The 18,008-nt window shown below is 38.8% G+C and overlaps 1 protein-coding gene across 5 annotated transcripts in view; it reads left to right on the top strand.

Moving 5' to 3' along the window:
* The window catches only part of LOC139445089 (uncharacterized), a 34,697-nt gene extending 16,900 nt beyond the window's left edge, over positions 1-17,797 (top strand). For 3 of the 5 annotated variants that reach the window (XM_071226179.1, XM_071226177.1, XM_071226174.1), the window contains exons 2-6: positions 9,424-9,553; positions 11,171-11,329; positions 11,668-11,781; positions 12,950-12,998; positions 15,768-17,797. In XM_071226179.1, the coding sequence (XP_071082280.1) occupies positions 9,479-9,553; positions 11,171-11,329; positions 11,668-11,781; positions 12,950-12,998; positions 15,768-17,686 (2,316 nt within the window). In that variant the 5' untranslated portion in view covers positions 9,424-9,478 and the 3' untranslated portion in view covers positions 17,687-17,797. Of the gene's footprint in view, positions 1-3,132; positions 3,230-3,568; positions 3,674-9,423; positions 9,554-11,170; positions 11,330-11,667; positions 11,782-12,949; positions 12,999-15,767 lie in introns of those variants that run through there. The other 2 variants (XM_071226175.1, XM_071226176.1) reach the window with 2 other exon arrangements.
* The last annotated feature ends 211 nt before the right edge of the window (positions 17,798-18,008 follow it).

The raw sequence follows: 18,008 nt of genomic DNA, 5'->3' as shown, positions 1-18,008 counted from the left end.
ATCGTTCCATATCTGTACATCAATATCGTTTTACAAATTGGTCAATAAATGCGTCAGTATAGCTAATCCCTTGATGGAACCAAACTTCTCCAAAACCATACTTGTACAACTAGTTTTTAATATCATCGGATCATTGCTTAACACTGAAAGCGGCAGTAACTAGTATTAACTGGGTTTCTTGAAACAACTTTTGTTGAAGAAAAGCTAGTTGTTTGTTGTGTTATTACGAACGTACAGACCAATTACCACATGGGTTCCTGTAACAGTAGGCGCCATTGTCCGGACGCATGCGCAGTAACCTAATTTGCATGACGACTGATGATGGTGACGACACGGTGCCCGATTGGGGTAAGTTTTGGTGATCTACGGGATCTGTCCCCTCAACTTTACTTCAGTTCCTCTGCAAACCGAATGTATAGTTGAATATATAAAGGAAACTCTGATTTCTTTTAAACGGAAACTTTTCAAAGGAACCGCAGTGCTACGACTTAATGTTCGTAATTAATATATTGTCTGCCCACCACGTGCACCAACAAATGCTGGACTCATGGGTGGCATGTCGGATGCCAGATAACTGGTTGTCGCCTTGCTACTCCTCCTGATGTGCAACACTAAGGTCTTCAAGATTGGAGGCTGTCTAGCTCGGACATATCGGCCTTCAACATCCCACATATGTTCTATCGAAGACATGTCTGGAGATTTGGCAGGTCAGGGTAAGAAGCGATGCGTTACGCTATTATGAAATGACAGCAACTCCTGCCCTGTAGGTATGCATCGGCATCTTAAAGGACAAAGTTTTGCCACATTCTGGTATCAGTGAGAGCAACTATATATGTACATGTATATGTCTACAGGTAGTAAAACTCGTTATATTGTTAACCTGTCACAAAGGACAATCAGACCTGCATGTCTTGCTGACAGACCTGGTCCCACCCAAGACTATTACTGGTCACTGGTTCACTGGTCATTCTGGAAAAATAATGTCACGTGGATCGCAGAAAGTAAATGCATGGACATGGTGGGTACATGGGCATACCAAGACGTCAGTAGTTGGTGCGACTATTCTTGTCGTTAGAGGCGCCTGACGGGATCGGATGGTTGATGCATGTCCTTGTATCAAGACTCAATTATTAGCAGACCGCCGTCATATAGCTGGAATATTGCTGAGTGTAGCGTTACACAACAAACAAACAGTACATGGTGCCGTCACTGGTGCTTGGTTATACATGGGCATATCAAGACATCAGTAGATGGTGCCGTCACTGGTGCTTGGTTATACATGGGCATATCAAGACATCAGTAGATGGTGCCGTCACTGGTGCTTGGTTATACATGGGCATAACAAGACATCAGTAGATGGTGCCGTCACTGGTGCTTGGTTATACATGGGCATATCAAGACATCAGTAGATGGTGCAGCCACTAGTGCTTGGGTACATGAGCATATCAAGACATCAGTAGATGGTGCCGCCACTAGTGCTAGGGTACATGGGCATATCAAGACATCAGTAGATGGTGCCGCCACTAGTGCTTGGGTACATGAGCATACCAAGACATCAGTAGATGGTGCCGCCACTGGTGCTAGGGTACATGGGCATATCAAGACATCAGTAGATGGTGCCGTCACTGGTGCTAGGGTACATGAGCATACCAAGACATCAGTAGATGGTGCCGTCACTGGTGCTAGGGTACATGGGCATATCAAGATATCAGTAGATGGTGCCGTCACTGGTGCTTGGTTATACATGGGCATAACAAGACATTAGTAGATGGTGCCGCCACTAGTGCTTGGGTACATGGGTATACCAAGACATCAGTAGATGGTGCCGTCACTGGTGCTTGGTTATACATGAGCATACCAAGACATCAGTAGATGGTGCCGTCACTGGTGCTAGGGTACATGGGCATATCAAGACATCAGTAGATGGTGCCGCCACTGATGCTTCGGTACATGGGTATGCCAAGACATCAGTAGATGGTGCCGTCACTGGTGCTTGGTTATACATGGGCATAACAAGACATCAGTAGATGGTGCCGCCACTAGTGCTAGGGTACATGAGCATACCAAGACATCAGTAGATGGTGCCGCCACTGGTGCTAGGGTACATGGGCATATCAAGACATCAGTAGATGGTGCCGCCACTGATGCTTCGGTACATGGGTATACCAAGACATCATTCAATCATGCCGCTAATAGTAGGTGCATGGACCTACCAAGACATCAGTCGATCGGTGGGTGCATGTACATTTCCGTTCCGTTCCGAAACCTAATAAGAAGCTTGTGCCTAAATGACACAAGTGCATGGTCACAAATGGAGCTCACAAACCAGAGTTTGTATGCACATAATGGATGCAATGGCAGATGAAGGCCGAGATCAGGCGTTTCTTGAGGCTGATTTACAGATACCCCATTGCCACTCAAAAATTCAGCCATTGTGCCACACGATATCGTTTTTTTACGGCAAGATTGTTGATGAAATATTACTTTCACCTGATGAGGTGAAATCGACATTCCATTTGAGTGAAATAACATAATACATTTCAAGACAAATCTTCAGAGCAACGGCGTTAAATATTAAATATAAGTAAATTAATACCGTTTTCGTTCATGTGTGTGTGTGTGTGTGAATAGTAATATGTCATAAGTGGCAGTAGTTCACAAGCGCGGATTTCGGATATTAGAATGAAAGGGAAACCCATTATTTCTGCATTAAATCATTTTAACAGTTGGCTTTAATGTATTTTGTGTTTATTGGGATATAAAAATAAGAATCGGTGGGCACACTGTGTAAATCAGATTTATGTAAAGTGTGCACCCCGGTTTTTACCTCCACGAACGCAAAAACAATGATGTATGTATGTATGTGAAAGATTGTTAAGTTTTACCGACATCGTCCTTGATTTTACAGCAAGATGTATATATTTCGGGGTATTGCAAGATAGTTATCAAATACTGCTCGGTTGAATATAACTGTATTACTTGTTTTAACTGGGTATTATGAACTTGTATGCGGTAACCAGTTCATAATGACAACAAAACTAGATATCGTGGTTCGCTGTGACTTTTGGCATTGAATGCAGTTTGGCTCGTGGAAACGCGCCCCTCGTGACGTCACTCGGCTTTGATGGGGGCCTCTAGACGGACGCCATTTTGGTTGCGAGACAGAAACGATCGCGATCTGTGCTGACAGAATACACTGCATTGGCCATGGTGTCTGTTATGTTAAAAGGTATAAATAGTAAGCTTGAGTTATATGATTTTAAAATATGATATTTATCCCGAACTATGCATCTTGTATAGCGTAGCAATGAGAATGGTTTATTTTTTTTGCCAACATCTATTCGAACATGAAAACATTAGGGACCAGTCATTATTTCGCATAACAATGTTTGTTTATTTATGTTATTTCTGTTATGTATGCAATTATTTTCTAAAATGTAGTCTATGATGTATGAAATAATGTTTATGTATTTCCAATTGGAATGAAATAGCTTTTGAAAGTACCCTTTTATTAGGTGTTAGGTTCGCACATTTTCATAACTTCAATCACCCCCCGCAGTCCCGCCATTACCGAACATTTCGCCGAACGAGCGGTTGATCGTCCAAACGCTTTTTAGCAACTCTCTGGATATTGTCCATTTAGAGAAAAAGCACTGCCCTAGCGACCCCAATGGTAATGTGTACTATGTTTTCGCTTTCAAGAAACTTGTGTAAGGCATCTAAACAAGCTTCGTCATTCGTGATGTCATTCTGACGTCATGTATGACTTCGGACTTCATAAGCATCCAATTTCACACATGTTTACTTTACTGGAATAATGACTGCACAATTCACATGTGGTGAAAATGAACAAATTGTGTATATGTGTAATTTATGAAAGAAAATCAGCAGTAGAGAGTATTTATGCCAATATAGGAACCATTGATTCCCAAATATGGACCTCCAGAACAGTAAACTGATAGATCTAACATGATTCACCTGCTGTTGATTTGATTTGAAACTTTACACAAATTGGAAACCTCATGTTAAATTGCCTTTCTTTAGGAAACAATTCCTTAAAGATGCGAGATAATTAACTTACCTAAACTCAAAGCTAGTGAGGGAGACTTTTGAAGTTTATTTGGCCAGTCACCACAGGTAGGCTCATACTCAGACTCTATTCCTGTAGTAATATATTTTTTTCTGGAAATTATGAAGGTGTGCAATATGTTTACATTTTATATTGTTCTGGCATATCCCCAAACTAGTATGACCACCCTTCCAGCAGGCATTTTGACGTTAAAGCAACTTTCCTCTTCAACAGTGAAATAATGTTTTTTTATATAAAACTTGAATTGACAAACCTCGTTTGGACATGGTAGACACCATTGGTTATATCTGACCAGTCCTTAGACTATTTCGGACAAGTAGCTTTTGTAACATACTAGATTTGTGGAGAAAGCAGTCGGTTTAACAGACTGCTGTCATATAGCTGGAATATTGCTGAGTAGGGTGTTAAACAACAAACCAAACCTTAATTGTCTGTTATTAATTAGGAGATAAAGATGCTGTGTTTTAAATGTAGAGCTAGGTTACCTGTAGATTTAACCATGCTAAATTGAATTTGGAACCGAACGTGCACAGTGAATTTCAATAACCAACAGTGCAAACTACACAGCATTGTGTCCCACTTACTGGACAGCAACCTGCAATGATGTTTGTTTTGCAATTCCATCACTGGCATCCAACATCAAAGGGACAGGGAACATTTGATTGCAGTGTTAATTTAATCATGTTATTACACATATTGGTTATAAAACATGTTCATTGTTGATCTGGACTTGTGTTTGTCATATATTTTTGCGAGACAAATTGCAAGGCCATGGGAAGTCTTAAGGGTGAATGATCAAACTGTTCCATAAGTAAAATATATTTGGCAATACCAATCAGTTGTACCACAGTGCTACTGTAATGGCTATTATTTTAAATATGTAGTAAATGCTGCAACTAACATTGCACAAAATTGGAATATGTTATTCCTGATATGATAATTGTTTTAGATACAATTTGTTTCGACCCTTGCATAAAAGTTTCATGAAGTTATATTAATTGGTATTTTTTTAACTGAATCACCTGTTGATTGGGAGGAAATGTGTTTACCATGTTTACAGGTGATTGCTATTTCGACTTGGCTTACAAGAAAATACACGGTAATCAAAGTCGCTGCATATGAAACAATGTTTAGAACAGGAAATGCATTTTAAATGGTAAATAATCTTGTCGAAGGGATGTTTTATTGCAAATTTCACATTTTTATTGACCAAGTTTTGTAGAATTTGGTATCACCTTCGGGTGAGAATTGGTCTTCAGCAGCCTAATGTGATTGGGTGGTCAGGCTCACTGCCTTCAGCGATGGAAAGTAACAAGTTTTAGTCCACTAGTCCTTATGATGATAACATATAGCAAAACCCTTAAAAAATGCGAGTTTCTACTAGCCCTTATTAGGATACCTTTACTACTGGGCAGTTTGGCAAGGACTATAGGACTGGTGCCAATTTCTACCGCTGGACTTGGTTGTTGCATGTCATGTCATGCAAGTTGTTCATATGATGGATAATGACTGAATGGTATTTACAAGGTGTTCTGATCATCCTAATTGCTCTTAAAGTTTGTCCACTCTTCTTTCCTAAGACTTCGCATGACTCTTTTACTACCTGTGTACAGCCTAAGTGCATCATTGTTGGTTTAGTTGTTGTAGTCTACACCAGTAATAAGAATTCTCTGTTTAGTAAGAACTAACAGCCAGCCCATTTCCCCTCTTGTTGTGATATTTGAAGTGTTCTTCTTCACTCGTGACAAGAAAGAAGCAACATGCCTTGTTTTCCACCACATTCATCTCCTCCTGTTCCAACGATCCTGATCCATCATACATCATTGTAGGCTGTACAAGATTTTCAAATAATTTGGTAAACATGTCATAGGTCATATAATCAATCACAGTTTGTACTTTGATATAAGACTTCCTAAAGCTCTTTCTTTAGATTTAGCAAGCCCATGCACTGGCATCTTGAGATCCATGTGAAACCATAAACCAAGATATTCATATGATAGATGTCAGCACAGTTAAAACTGAATTCAGGGCATTGTAGCTTTGTGGATCTAAAAATGAATAACTTTTGTATTTTTCTTGATTGGTATCAAGCTTCCATTTCTGGCACCAACTATTAACAATATCAAGGAAATTTTACAAGTTTTCAGCAGTGGGTGCAAGGAACACAATTTTATCTGGATATAGAAGAACAGAAATTAAGTATTGCATCTTTCAGGACTTAATGTAAGGTCATTTGTGCGGATGGAGAACAGCACAGGTGACAGTAGACGGCCTTGTTTAACACTGTTGTCAACAGCAAACCATGGTGCACAGAAGCTGTTTACTTTAACACAAGACACGTTGTCATATGGTGATTGTACAGCAGATAAAATCCTTCTTTCTATTCATAGTCCTAGTGCAGACATCCTATGCCATAAACAGTCCCACACCACCTGGTTATTGGATAGTTCAACTATGATCAGTTTGTATTGTTTCTGGATACATATGGGTCTGCCTGAGAAATAGTTGATGTTACATTGTTATTTACCATATTACCTGATAAATTATATGATCAATGAATTATCATGTCACTTCACTTCACTTCTCACCATGTTCATTCATAATTTCCAGCGGTATATGTACTGTAGCTTATGGTCATTTCCCACATCAATTTTTCCAAAACTTTTCCAAAATTCACGGCTATCTTGATTATCAAACATGTCAATGTGCTGCTGCTGATCGTTTGTCTGACGAACACATTTATGATTTCTGTTGTGGTAATCCAAGTGTTTTTTAATCGGTCAAATGTTTCTTTCATCATTTCCCTTCTAGCTGGCAGACCTTTGCATTTAAGCCACACTCTTTAAGATTTGATTGACAGCAGACCAGAAAACTTTTAAGTGTTTGTACCAGTGAGGCTTAACTGTTAATACTGAGACTCACAGGAGAATATACTTTTTACATTGAATTGAATTAGAAGAGAATATGTCTTTCAATATTTTAGTTCTTGAAGATGTTTGTATTATTGCATCATTAGTACCTTTCTTTTGGTAACAGTAGTTAGAAGCACAACTCCTGTCAGTGCTGTACCTTAAGCAAATATGCTTCCACAACACCGTAAAGATCAAAAGATCACCTGCATAAAAGGCCAACAACAAAGCATCGCATTCTCAAATAAATCAATATAGATAAATCCCATTTACTAACAGTATGATGTCAAAGGTGTCAGTTTTGTCAAATAGTTTTATCAGCCCAGAGGAATCAACTGTAATTATTCTAAAGCAGTAACTTGATCAGTATACTGTACCACAGAAAATAGGGATTCAAGTATTACACAATGCAAATATCTTGGCTGGGTTTCTAAAAACTGATGTAATTATATTGGCAAATAAAAAAACCCCATGGGAAACAAAATGATTCAGCACGTTCAATGAAAGCATTCATATGTTGAATATGAATTGTGAATTAACCTACCATAAAATTGTTTCAAATATGGGGGGTCAGATTAGGGACTGGTATTTTATTATAGGGTTGAGATTGTCCTTTGAACTGTTATCACATCACCCCCAATTCTTTTTTTTCATGACCCCCTCCCTATAATAAATGAGCAGTCCCTAATAATGTTCAAATGTGAAAAAAACATCTTTGTAAATAAGAACTGTGTCAACAATTTTTCATTCCCGCCACAAAGCTGTGATACATTTTGGCAGCACACACACACCTTCAATGTGTCATTGGTGTTGGTCATATCAGCAAAAATCTTTTGGGGAGAGTATTTGTTTTAATCTGGTTTCCTCTTATTTTGAATGATGTATGTGTATCGTCCATGAGAAATTTCTAACTGTATTGTGGCTGCCTGTAAGTAATAATGCCTGGACCAGTCAAACTATGTTCTTGCTATGACCAATGTCCAACCTCTTAAAGTTAAATTGACACGCACTCAACCAAGTAACCAAGCCAGACCACCCAATCCATTTTAGATGCCTCTTATCGCTAGCATAAGTTTCTTTGGACCTATTCGTGGAAGTGGGGTAGCCAAGTGGTTAAAGCATTCACTCGTCACTCGAAAGACCCGGGGACAATGTGTGAGTCCATTTCTGGTTTCCCCTGCCATGATAAGGCTGGAATATTGCTGAAAAGCAGGGTAAAACTATACTCACATGAGCCACGTTTCACACTGCGATCTTAATGCTACGAAAGTCATAAGTCTATATTAAAGTATGGGCGCAATGATTGTCTTAAAGCTAAGATTGCTTTGCGGAATACAGCCCTAGACCTATTTATCTTGTGGATTGAACAGGGATGCGAAGACACAAGGCTTTTATTAGAGGGACATATTTGGGAATCAGAAGTGACAATTTGGGTAATATAGTCTTGTTGGGTTCTTTATTTGCATGCAAACATGTATGTGAGGTACACTCTTATAGGACCTGTGTTGACGACTCCCAACTGCTTAGTAGGTGATGGAAATATGACTGTTGCTGGAAGGAGAATTAAATCTAGGGACCCTCTAAATCTTGAAGTTTTTATGATTAGGGCTATTACAAGGAGAAAGTGCTACAACTTTCATGTGCATTATTCTTTAATCAACAGAGGGTGAACACTATACCTAGAACAAACTATTGGTATGCAAATTTCCATTTCATAAACATGATAAAGTATGGTAGAGATCCTAAATTCCTGGTATTATGAATGTTATTGACTGGAAAAGACCAGAAAAAAAATCCCAAATGAAAACAAATGTTTAGTAAGAATACATTATTATGAATACATCATTATCTTTCCCAAGGTTGAAAACTACCATCGAGAAGACATATTTTACAGACTACTTCTGTGATTTAGTGATAGAGCATCCGTCCTGAGTGTGGAAGGGCCGGGGTTTGATCCCTAGTCACGTCATACCAAAAGGCGTTAAAAGATGGTACTTGTTGTTACACTGGCCTGGCACTCTGCATTAAGGGGCTTAAAACAAGGTCTAGTTGGCTTGGAGTCAGTATTCTGTGTCGGAGTGAGGTATTCATGTTAAACTGTGGCATGGTATCTCAGTGGGCTAGCTCTATAGGCGTTAGTCCTGACTAGCATGCATGCAAGCACATTGCTATTAAGTGCAATTATCTTGAATGCAACGTTAAACCTTATTTCAACTCACCTTGCTGAAAATCAGTTTGAATGTTTGTCTCCATATGACTGTCATGGTTGAATTAACAAAATATATAAATACTTGATTCATATTAGCAGTTGGTCCTCATTATTTTTGAAGAAACTATTTTTTAATATCATTTTAGAGATGGCTACACATCCAGTTGAGCAGCAAAGCTGTGGCACTATTTTATATAATTAACTTTTTCCTACAGACTCCTGATACCAGTTGAAGTGTCTTTGGATATATAGCATGAAGAACATGAGATCATGATCTTGGAGCAGAATTTGAGGGAAGAGAAGATGGTGGAGTTACCTCCCCTGTCTCTGTATTCAATGACCAAGGTGTGTATATTTATGCCTAAAGTTATCAAGTTAGTGTTCAGGTGCTTGTGAACTCAGTGAACATGAAACCTGAAACAACAGAATTGTCTACCCATTGGTTTAAATGGGTTTAGAAATACCCAATAGACTGGATCCAAGGGAGATAAAAAAAAATGGAATACCTAATTTGAATGGTTGTGTGTGAGTAAATGCTCAATGGCTTACACAATACACAATTAGCTGGAGCATTGCCTAGAACAATTCTATTATATATTATATACAAAATATTATTATCCCCTGCCACGAAGTGGAAGTGGGATATAGGATTGGGTGCTGTATATCCGTCCTTCCGTCCGTCACATTTCGTTTCCGGAGCAGAACTAAAAAAACACGAGAGATATCTTAACCAAACTTGGCACACTGGTGCCTTTTGATAGTTTGGTTTATTTTAAATAAAATAATTTGAGTTTCCATGGCAACGACTTTAACTTACACTGAAAATGGTGGTAGTGCTCGTTTCAGGAGCAGATCTTGAAAACTGTCCAATATTTCTTCACTAAACTTGGCACATAGGTAGGTCTAGTGATAAACTGGTGCCTTTTGATACTTTGGGATTTAAAAAAAAATTTTTTTCGAGTTTCCCTGGCAACGATTTTGACTTACACAGAAAATGGTGGTAGTCCTTGTAATCGGAGCTGATCTTGAAAATTGTACGATATTCTGTCATGGTTGAAAGAAAACAGTATCCAGGAACTTTAGCATCGGGCCTCAAAATCCACAAGTGTCAAGGTAGCACCTATGAGCAGATAATTGCACCTATGAGCAAATTATTTTTCAAGTTTCCATGGCAACGACTTTGATTTAGACTGAAAATGGCAGTAGTCCTCATTTCTGGAGCAGATCTTGAAAACCGTACCATATTTCTTCACCAAACTTGGCACATAGATAGGTCTAGTGGTGAACTGGTGTCTTTTGATAGTTTGGGATTTAATTTAATTTTTTTAAAATTGAGTTTCCATGGCAACGTCTTTGACTTAGACTGAAAATGTCGGTAGTCCTCGTTTCCGGACCAGATCTTGAAAACCGTACCATATTTCTTCACCAAACTTGGCACATAATGTCATCTCGCAGTATTGAATACATTTCCCTTCTTGTTGGTAAGTTCTGCATTGCTTGTGTGTATGTTCCTCCAAAAGTGTCATGGACACGGTTGTTGCATTCACTGACTAACTTAGTGCAGAAACATAACTCATTACAAATACAACAGTGTAACTGATCTTCAACCTACTCAACCTTATAAACACTGCCTCCTATTCTGTATATATTCTTGTCAACCATACTCTGTACTTCACTTGCTTGATAACGGTGTTAGAACCTACACCGAAACGTTGCTCCTAATTGTAATATGTTTTATCCTTACTCATTACAAAAACAGTTACGTATTCTTTCATAAACTGCAGATGGCAAAACAACACCAGTCATAATTTTTTTAGTGCTGCAATTAGGCCATTTGCAAAAAAGGTCCAGTGAACATAGTTCACAGGAGCTAATGCATTGCACACAACCTGACATGTCATATTGGGGGATATGAGTATTTCATGCTTGTTTAAGTAAGATTGTGTCTGTGTCCTCTTCCAGCCCCAGTTGGAGGAATTCCTTCCCCGCTTGATCAACATAGCATGTCCAGCCAGAACACCCACCCCACCAGCCAGCCAATTCTACAAACCTGAGTGGTGGCCTGTGGACATTCCCTGGGTTGCTCCAAGTGTCAAAGACAGTGATGATCTTTTAAAACAGGTATCCAGACATGTGTGTTTCAGAGGTGTGACACGGTGGATTTAAGTAATGAGGGGTTGTTAATTTAGGTACAGCATGATAGATCAACACTTGATGTTGAGGGTACACTCAGCAAACATATTTACATGATAACCGTGTTCCGGAACAGAATATTTGGTTGCAATCGGAGCGATGTGTCTAACTTACATCTTGAAGGAATCTGTCAATAAAGTAAGGAACTCTCACACATTGAGGAAAGGAAACATTAATGTGACTGTTCAGTAAAGGTGTTTTTCTACATGTGCTTTTGTCCTCAAAGCCAGTTGGATTGTGTTGTATGCAGAGAATAACTGTTTCAGTTTGCTGGTGGGGAATGTGAATCTACTGACAAACTTCGAAGTGTAGTCCAAGCATGTTATGAGTATATGGGCCACACTGAATTGCTGACAAAGCCAAACACAACAGCTGATCTGGTAAATATGCGTTGAGTGTTACTATCTGTCTATTATATGAAGCCTAGACATGTCAGTTATTTTGTCATTAGGCCTGTCTGCTCCTGGAAGAAAAACCCTTTCCTCTCACCATGATTATGACTACTATAAACTGTGATGCAATGCAAGCACACTTTCAGTTTGCCGGTTGTTTATCATCACCTGTTTCTATTTGTGTTTGCACATTCACATGATAGATATTGGTTCCAATATGGCAGTGAAGAAAACATTTATTAACTCTGTAGGCTGCAGTGTACATGTCATGTTGTACTTGTAAGATTTTCATACAAGAAAGCCTAAATAAAAAATTGTTATACATTCATTCATGCAAAAATGGCTACGTTCAATTTGTACATTAATGACATGGTATAAAGTTATCATGGGTTCCAGTATTCAAGACAAATGTCCTCATGTCACAAATCTAAAGGATCTAGTAATTGGCCCATAAAGCATTATTTTTATCCTCCACCACGAAGCGGGCTGGGGGATATAAGAACGGACAAATGTTGTTAAAAACTATTTAATTCAAAGGAATGAAATTTTACTCACTGATGTTACTGGTCATGATCTCAAATTAGCTTGAAAATTGATGTCTTGAATTCATATTTTACCGAGTTATGACCCTTGATTTGTGCTTTTCAAGTTAGTGTATACTGTGTGAAATGGGGACAAGTTTTCTCAAGAACTACTGAAGTTACTTTAACGAAAGTTTGCATGCTTATCTAAGATATATTTGTCAAGATTTGAGTTTGAAAATTGGTCCCGTCAATTATTTTTTCACAGAGTTATGGCCCTTGATCCATGTTATTTTACTTAGTGCATAGTGTGTGTTCAGAAACTATTGAAGTTAGCTTACCTAAGATATGCTTATCAAGACTGAGTTATTTTTTCCAGAGAAGGACCTTTTGTTTGTATTAATTTCACATTTAATCATATTTTTCTGGTGACATAAAGCAACCAAGTGCCTATCACTTCTAAGGCTTTATTGGACTCTTTTTTTTATAGTTTATATTCACTTCTATATGAACAAACAGAATTCTAATATACCCCATAGTCATAACGCTGCTTTCTTGTTACTTTTTGAAAGGTTGGAAATTTATGGTACAAAATTTATCATGATTTTTCTGTAGTGTTTGATGTTGTCTTGCAGACTAGCCTGAAAAACAATGCTGATGTCCTGTCTGTGGATTCTTCTGATGGTATGTACTTCCACCTTGCCACTTATGATTTCTGACTTTCTCCTGTCTTTGAAATAGATAACTGTAGAGTCTTTGTTAAGGAGCTCCATGTAAAAGGGGAGGCTTGATAGTTTTGTCTGAATTTAACCTCCACCACACTTTATTTTTGAAACAACCATTCCGTTTGGATAACTTAAGGATATCATAGCATGCATATCTCCTTTGCAGGACCACCTCCGTGGTCTAGTGGTAGAGCATCTGACAGGAGAGCGGAATATCGGGGGATTTGATCCCCGGCCGAGTCATACCGAAAGATGTTATAAGATGGTACTTGTTGTTACCCTGTCTGGCGCTCGGCCATAAGGGTCTATCTAAAACAAGGACTTGTTGCCTCGGATTCAGTATACTGTGTCTGATTGGGGTATTCATGTTAAACCTTAGGCATGGTATCTTAGTGGGCTAGCACTATGAAATCAGCATTAGTCCGAAATAGTACAAGCGCACGCACATACATGCGTGCACATCACCATGTTAGTTCAATTAAACCCCATTTCACCTCACTGCATATCTCCTTTGTAGTCCTTGGACTTATTTGCACATTGATATGCCATTCGAAGAAAGGTTTCATTTCTATGTCAAGACAAGTTGGTACATGTCTCCCTTAGTATGGGTCAGATGGAAAAGGTTGTGAGTGATCTATTCCATCTGTAAGGTCACAGTGAAGGTCATGCATAAAGTAGGATTGCAATAGTCACTAAAATGATTTTTCTGAAGATAGATTTTGAAGTTATATGATTTGATTTTATATGTATGACAAAAGATGACAGGTCACGGTGACCTATTGTCAATGAGTAGCATATATTATTTGCTTTGTTGTGTTGCATTGAATTTCACCTAGATGCTCACATTAAGTCTAGAATTATTCATTGTAGTGGGATGCAAGTTGCTAAAGTTCATCCTCAGACATTGCATTAAAGAGGTGGTTTTATGCCACTTTTATCAAGGTCACTGGAAGTATTCTTTAGGTAGTTCTGCTTCCTTGTGTACTGAACCAACTCCCGTGTTTGTATGACATGTTTTTAAGAGTAAATATCCATGTTTTCAACCAGAAATACTCAGGCATGTGATAGAGGATGAAATGGAGGGTCAAGACACTTAAACCCGATGTGCTTCAAACTTGCTAATTAGGACCTTTGTTTTTATTGTTTGCTGTTTAACGCCACACTCAGCAATATTCCAGCTATATGACAGCAGTATGTAAGTAACCGAGTCTGGACCAGACAAGCCAGTGATTGATATTATAAGCATCAATTAATTGCAATTGAGATACAATGACATGCATCTACCAAGTCTGCAATCCTGATCACCTGATCCTGTTAGTCACCACTTACAACAAGCATAGTTGCTGAAGATCTATTCTAACCTAGATCTTCACGGGTCCCTTCTGTTTTAAAGTTGTCTTGCATTAGCCATGTGATTTCCCAAACTGGAAGTGTATATTACTTTCTTATTAATGTGATTAATAACCCTCTAAACATGCTAAAGTTCCACCGGAAGTGACATTAAGATAAGATAAGAAAACACTTTATTACCTTTAAGGAAATTTGGGTTTCAGGAGCACAAGTTCTCAGCTTATTGATAAACACATATTTGTTTGTAGAAGAACATCACAAATGGAATTATCATTAAATGTGGCATTGGTGAATAAATGCTATGCAATTATCACAGAACTGAGCTGGTATAAATGAATTCCAGACCCTGTTTGTTCTCAACATGGGCAATCGTAGCCAGCAGCAAGAAAGAAAATGTTGACACTCTGAATGTAAAACATGCGAATTACCGCTTAATATTTTATTTGCTTTGTTAACTGTTTGCTGCTCATAAATTCTGCTGATGTCCTGAAGAGACATGCCAATGATTTTATTCGCTGTGTTAATGATTTCAGGGATTTATCTAGACCTGCTCAGAGGCTGATATTCGGCCCCCATGTCTGCTGCAAATGACAGTAAAAATTCTCAATTTGAATTAATAATGTCCCTATTCTTCAGAATTCATGAAAATAAGAACGTTAAAAAAAATCTAATTTGGACCAACATCACATTTTTTTCCCCAATTTGCTTTAGAGCACTTAGTTTGGAATCCTAGGTAAATCCCTGGTTTTTGACAGTTTGTTTTTGTTGCTATATTCAACTTTCTTATTAATGTACTGTAGCTACATTTGTTTTACATTGAACACGCAATACTCTATAAATTGGTTTAGGGTAGCTAGAAGCTCTCTCAGAAATTAACTCCTGGCTTCCATGTACTTTGTAAGAAGGATCCTTGGATTTCCATTCCTTATTTTAGATAATATTATTCTTAGTACAAATATGTATATAATTGTGTGTGACCTCAGGATGATGTTTTGGTGCTGCATTTTGGAAGGTTTGCCATTTTGAATGAAACAAAAGCAGAAGGTAAATTGATATTTGGATATGACTTGTTCCAAGTATGATTCCTATGATCAGTGTATTTGGCAACATGTCAGAAAGACTAAGGCAGATGCTTTAATATGATTGTTGAATATTTGAATTGATATTCATAATCACATAAAATTCAGGCAAGCAGGCAACCTACCTCAAAAGTAAACATGGGATACACTTTTGACTTTAAAGTTTACATACAATGAAAACAATAAGTAATGTGCGTCTCTAGGTAGGTCCAAGGCTAGGGAAATTGAATTTGCTTCTTTCTCTGCTCAGAATTGATCATATGATGCCCTTTTTTAATGATGATCACACTATCTTCCAGATGACTCTGATGCGGAAGTTGTGGATGTGTATGTGTGTTTCTATTGTGACCGCTGGTTCGGTGGCAAGAATGGAAAGTCGAAGTTGGAGGAGCATGTTCTCACCCACATGGAAAATGAATACAGTGTCTCAACACAGTCTGACAAACCATCTCACACTTCCCAGACATGTGCTGTTTCCGTGCAAAGTAGTAAACCAAAAACACGGCCACCTAAGTCTACACCATTTCTCCCAAGACCTCGAAAGAGACGTCCAGAAATACCTTTGTGGAAGCGTCAAGATTTGCCCTGCAACAATGGAGTGCATCAATCTGATTTCTTGAAATCATTTGGACTGTTATCAAGCAAACAAGCCAAAAATGTTGTGTCCAGATCCAAGTCTGATATGGACATTGATTGTGAGATAGTTGCTGTGGAAGGTTTGGACAGTAGGCCTTTAACCTCTCCACGGACACCAAGGTCCCTTATGTCCCAGCTGAGTCGAGATGGGGAGGGCACTTCCAGGAAGAGACTCAGTTTCTCAGTACCAGACGATGCGAGTGATGGTGAGGCCACTGAGGCGACTAGTCCAAGCAAGAATATTCAAGGAGCTCTTCTTAATGTACCATTTTCATCACTTCTTGGGAAGAGAGTCAAGAAACACATCAAACCTGACAGTTCAGTGTGCACAATCAAAGATGTGGAAGAGCACTGCTCAACAGTGGTTCGGAATGGGTTTCTTGATAAATTGAGGTACCGTTCAAACGACTATCCTGTAACATACAAAAAGAAACGGAAGCACTGTTTCAAACACATACATGAGTATAAATTCAATAAGGAGCAAAAAGGTGAGTTCTTGAGGAAAGTAAGAACAGGACTGAACAAACGAAGCAGGCAGTTGAAGCGTCAAATGGCCACATGTAGAGTTGTGTTAAAAAGGGTGTCAAAGGAAGAGATCCAGTTTTGGAAAGAGAAAAAGAGCAGCCTTGGAGCTGAATGGATTGATGATGATATCAGCATAGTGGAAGTACAGCCTCCTCCCATTGCTGACAGATCTAAACTGTATTATTGTACCAATACTGGTGTCACGCGCGAGGTAAGACCAATGCCCATGCAGGCCCAAAGACGTCATCAGAACATTCTACAGCTCAGAACTCAGCAGAATGCTAGGGTATCTGGTGCAGTACCTTCGCAGTATTGCATCCAGCCCAGACCACAGTTTCTTGTGAGAAAGGTAGAGAAACAGTTTAACGGTCACCAGTCGTCAAAGTTGGTGTATGTACCAATTAATGAACAGCCAGCTGGTCCCAAGAAGAGAGTTGATTCTCATGGGAAGATTCCTCACAGTGGTCAAATGGTCAAGACATGGGGTGAACATACCATGGTTGCCGACAGAAGATTACTTGGTCCAGCAAGTTCCAGCAGAAGAAAGCAACATTTCTTAAACTTAAGGAAAGAACTGGCTGATGATATTTCCATTCACAGTCAGTCTTCAGATGAGGATTATGGGAATGTTATGGCAAAGTCAGTCCAAAGATCACTTATTCAGAAAAGAGACTCGCCTGTTCCTCACATGGTTATGTCTGCTTCAGGTGGATACATAAAAACTGTTGCAGCTCCCGAGGCTGTGAAGGCCTTTGGGAATAAGGTGCCTGTGACCAATGTGCCAACACAGAGACATTTTACCTCACACCCAGTACAAAAGAGTGATTCACCCAAATTGTGGTCTGTGAAACCCAGGCCAGAACCATCTAGTTTAGGGTATAACACATCCACAGGCATGAGCATATCACATGTTTTCAAGTCTGAGGCTGCCAAAATGAAGAGTGGGGGGACAAGTGTTCCTATGTGTACTGTGAAAACTAAAACTGTGAAAACTAAAACTGTCCAAGCAACTCCATTGCACATTGTTGATGATGTTATTTATATTGATGATGACTGAATTAAAAAAATGGAGGTATGAAATACTTCCAACTACAATGTGTTTTAAGTGACAGCATTGAATGCTTTTATAACTTAGACAGTTTGTGGCATTATGTTTTCATTTCAGAAGATGAATAAACATAAATAAAGTATTGCAGTGTTTCCCCCTTTAGTTCCCTTAAAAGATGGTTGAGCTTCAATCAGACATGCTCCTGTGGGGATTCCGGGTTAGAATTTGTTCCAAGCAACCTTTGATCGTAAGAATTGGTTTAATGATCGGGTGGCCAGCCTTTCAAATAACAGGTTTTCTTATGTATGCTAAGAATAGTATACAAAACCTC

This window comes from Haliotis cracherodii, unplaced genomic scaffold (genome assembly GCF_022045235.1).
Source record: "Haliotis cracherodii isolate W230 unplaced genomic scaffold, xgHalCrac1.p SCAF_6, whole genome shotgun sequence".
Classification (NCBI taxonomy): Eukaryota; Metazoa; Mollusca; class Gastropoda; order Lepetellida; family Haliotidae; genus Haliotis; species Haliotis cracherodii.
This window is presented reverse-complemented; position numbering and strand designations above follow the sequence as displayed.